We start from the raw sequence: 1,541 nt of genomic DNA on the forward strand, positions 1-1,541 counted from the left end.
TATAGAGTGAAATGTAGGATTTATACAGACCATAAGAGTTTAAAATACATTTTCACTCAAATGGATTTAAACTCACGCCTAAGGAGATGGTTAGAATATACGACGGATTATGACTTAGACATACAATATCATGAGGGAAAAGCAAATGTAGTTGGCTCTAAGTCGTAAAACCAGTGATGGACTAAACACTTTGATAGTGGCTGATGAGTTATGTAGAGAAATGAGGAAAATGAATCTAGAAGTGGTAGAATGGGGAGTTCCAGCAGGCATACTTGCGAACCTAAGTATTCAACCAACAATATTTGATGAGATAAGGGAAAATCAAGCAGGAGATGTAAAGTTGGATGGGATTCGCGAGAAAATAAAGCAAGGAAAAGCTACGGATTTCAAAATTCATGAAGATGGGAGTTTAAGGTACAAAGGTCGTTGGTGTGTACCACAAAAATGTGAAGAGGTAAAGAGAAAGTTGATGGAAGAAGGCCACAATACACTATATTCAGTACACCCAGGAGGGGACAAGCTATATAAAGACTTGAAAAAGATGTATTGGTGACCCAGAATGAAGAATAAAGTTGCGGAATTTGTGGCAAACTGTCTAACTTGTCATAAAGTGAAGATAGAACACAAAAGACCGCAAGGAACTGTGCAATCATTGGAAATTCATGGATGGAAATGGGATTGAATTTCAATGGACTTTGTGACTTGCCTCCCAAAGTCAAAGAGTGGAAATGACACCATTTGGGTAGTGGTGGATAGACTTACAAAATCTAAAGTGTTCATACCAATGAAGGAGACCTGGAAGATGAAGTAACTTGCAAAAGCTTACATAAAAAATTTTGTGAGATTACATGGAGTTCCAAAAGATATTGTGTCTGACAGAGATTCTAGGTTTCTTTCAAGCTTCTGGAAGAGTGTGCAGGAAAACTTTGGTACAACATTTAAGATGAGTACAGCATTTCACCCTGCCACAGATGGGCAGACTGAGAGAACCATTCAAACCTTGGAAGACATGTTAAGGGCTTGTGTTAAAGATTTCCAAGGGGGATGGGAAGATAGCTTGGACTTAATTGAATTTTCCTATAATAATAGCTACCATGCAAGCATTGGCATGGCTCCATTTGAGGCATTATATGGAAAGAAGTGTCGCAGTCCAAATTGTTGGAACGACATATGTGAAACAATGATCTTAGGGCCTCAAATGATCGAGGATACAGTTAAGCAAGTAAAGGGACATTCAAGCTAAGATTCAAGCGGCGCAAGATCGCCAAAAGAACTATGCGGATTTGAAACGTAGATAGGAGAATTTGAGGTCGGTGACAAAGTATTGTTAAAGGTATCACCAATGAAAGGTGTAATGAGATTTGGAAAGAAAGGAAAGCTCAGCCCAAAGTATATTGGTCCATATGAAGTATTACAAAGGATAGGCAAAGTAGCTTATAAGTTGGCCTTACCTATGGAGCTAAGTAAAGTGCATGATGTATTTCATGTATCTCAGTCAAGAAGGTATATCCCTGATAAGTCACATGTGCTACAACCCAAAA

General features: G+C 38.5%; 1 protein-coding gene across 1 annotated transcript; it reads left to right on the plus strand.

Moving 5' to 3' along the window:
• The first annotated feature begins 220 nt into the window (after nucleotides 1-220).
• On the plus strand, nucleotides 221-1,243 carry LOC110717016. Its single transcript, XM_021895656.1, has 2 exons — nucleotides 221-543; nucleotides 880-1,243. The coding sequence occupies exons 1-2, from the start codon at nucleotides 221-223 to the stop codon at nucleotides 1,241-1,243; spliced, it is 687 nt and encodes a 228-aa protein (XP_021751348.1).
• The last annotated feature ends 298 nt before the right edge of the window (nucleotides 1,244-1,541 follow it).

This window comes from Chenopodium quinoa, unplaced genomic scaffold (assembly GCF_001683475.1).
Source record: "Chenopodium quinoa cultivar QQ74 unplaced genomic scaffold, ASM168347v1, whole genome shotgun sequence".
NCBI lineage: Eukaryota > Viridiplantae > Streptophyta > Magnoliopsida > Caryophyllales > Amaranthaceae > Chenopodium > Chenopodium quinoa.

Bases quoted from the DNA above. Each gene is read 5' to 3' on its own strand.
- LOC110717016 (XM_021895656.1), top strand. From the start codon at position 221: ATGAGGAAAATGAATCTAGAAGTGGTAGAATGGGGAGTTCCAGCAGGC. The intron at 544-879 runs GTATTGGTGACC...TGTGTCTGACAG, and splicing joins TATAAAGACTTGAAAAAGAT to AGATTCTAGGTTTCTTTCAA.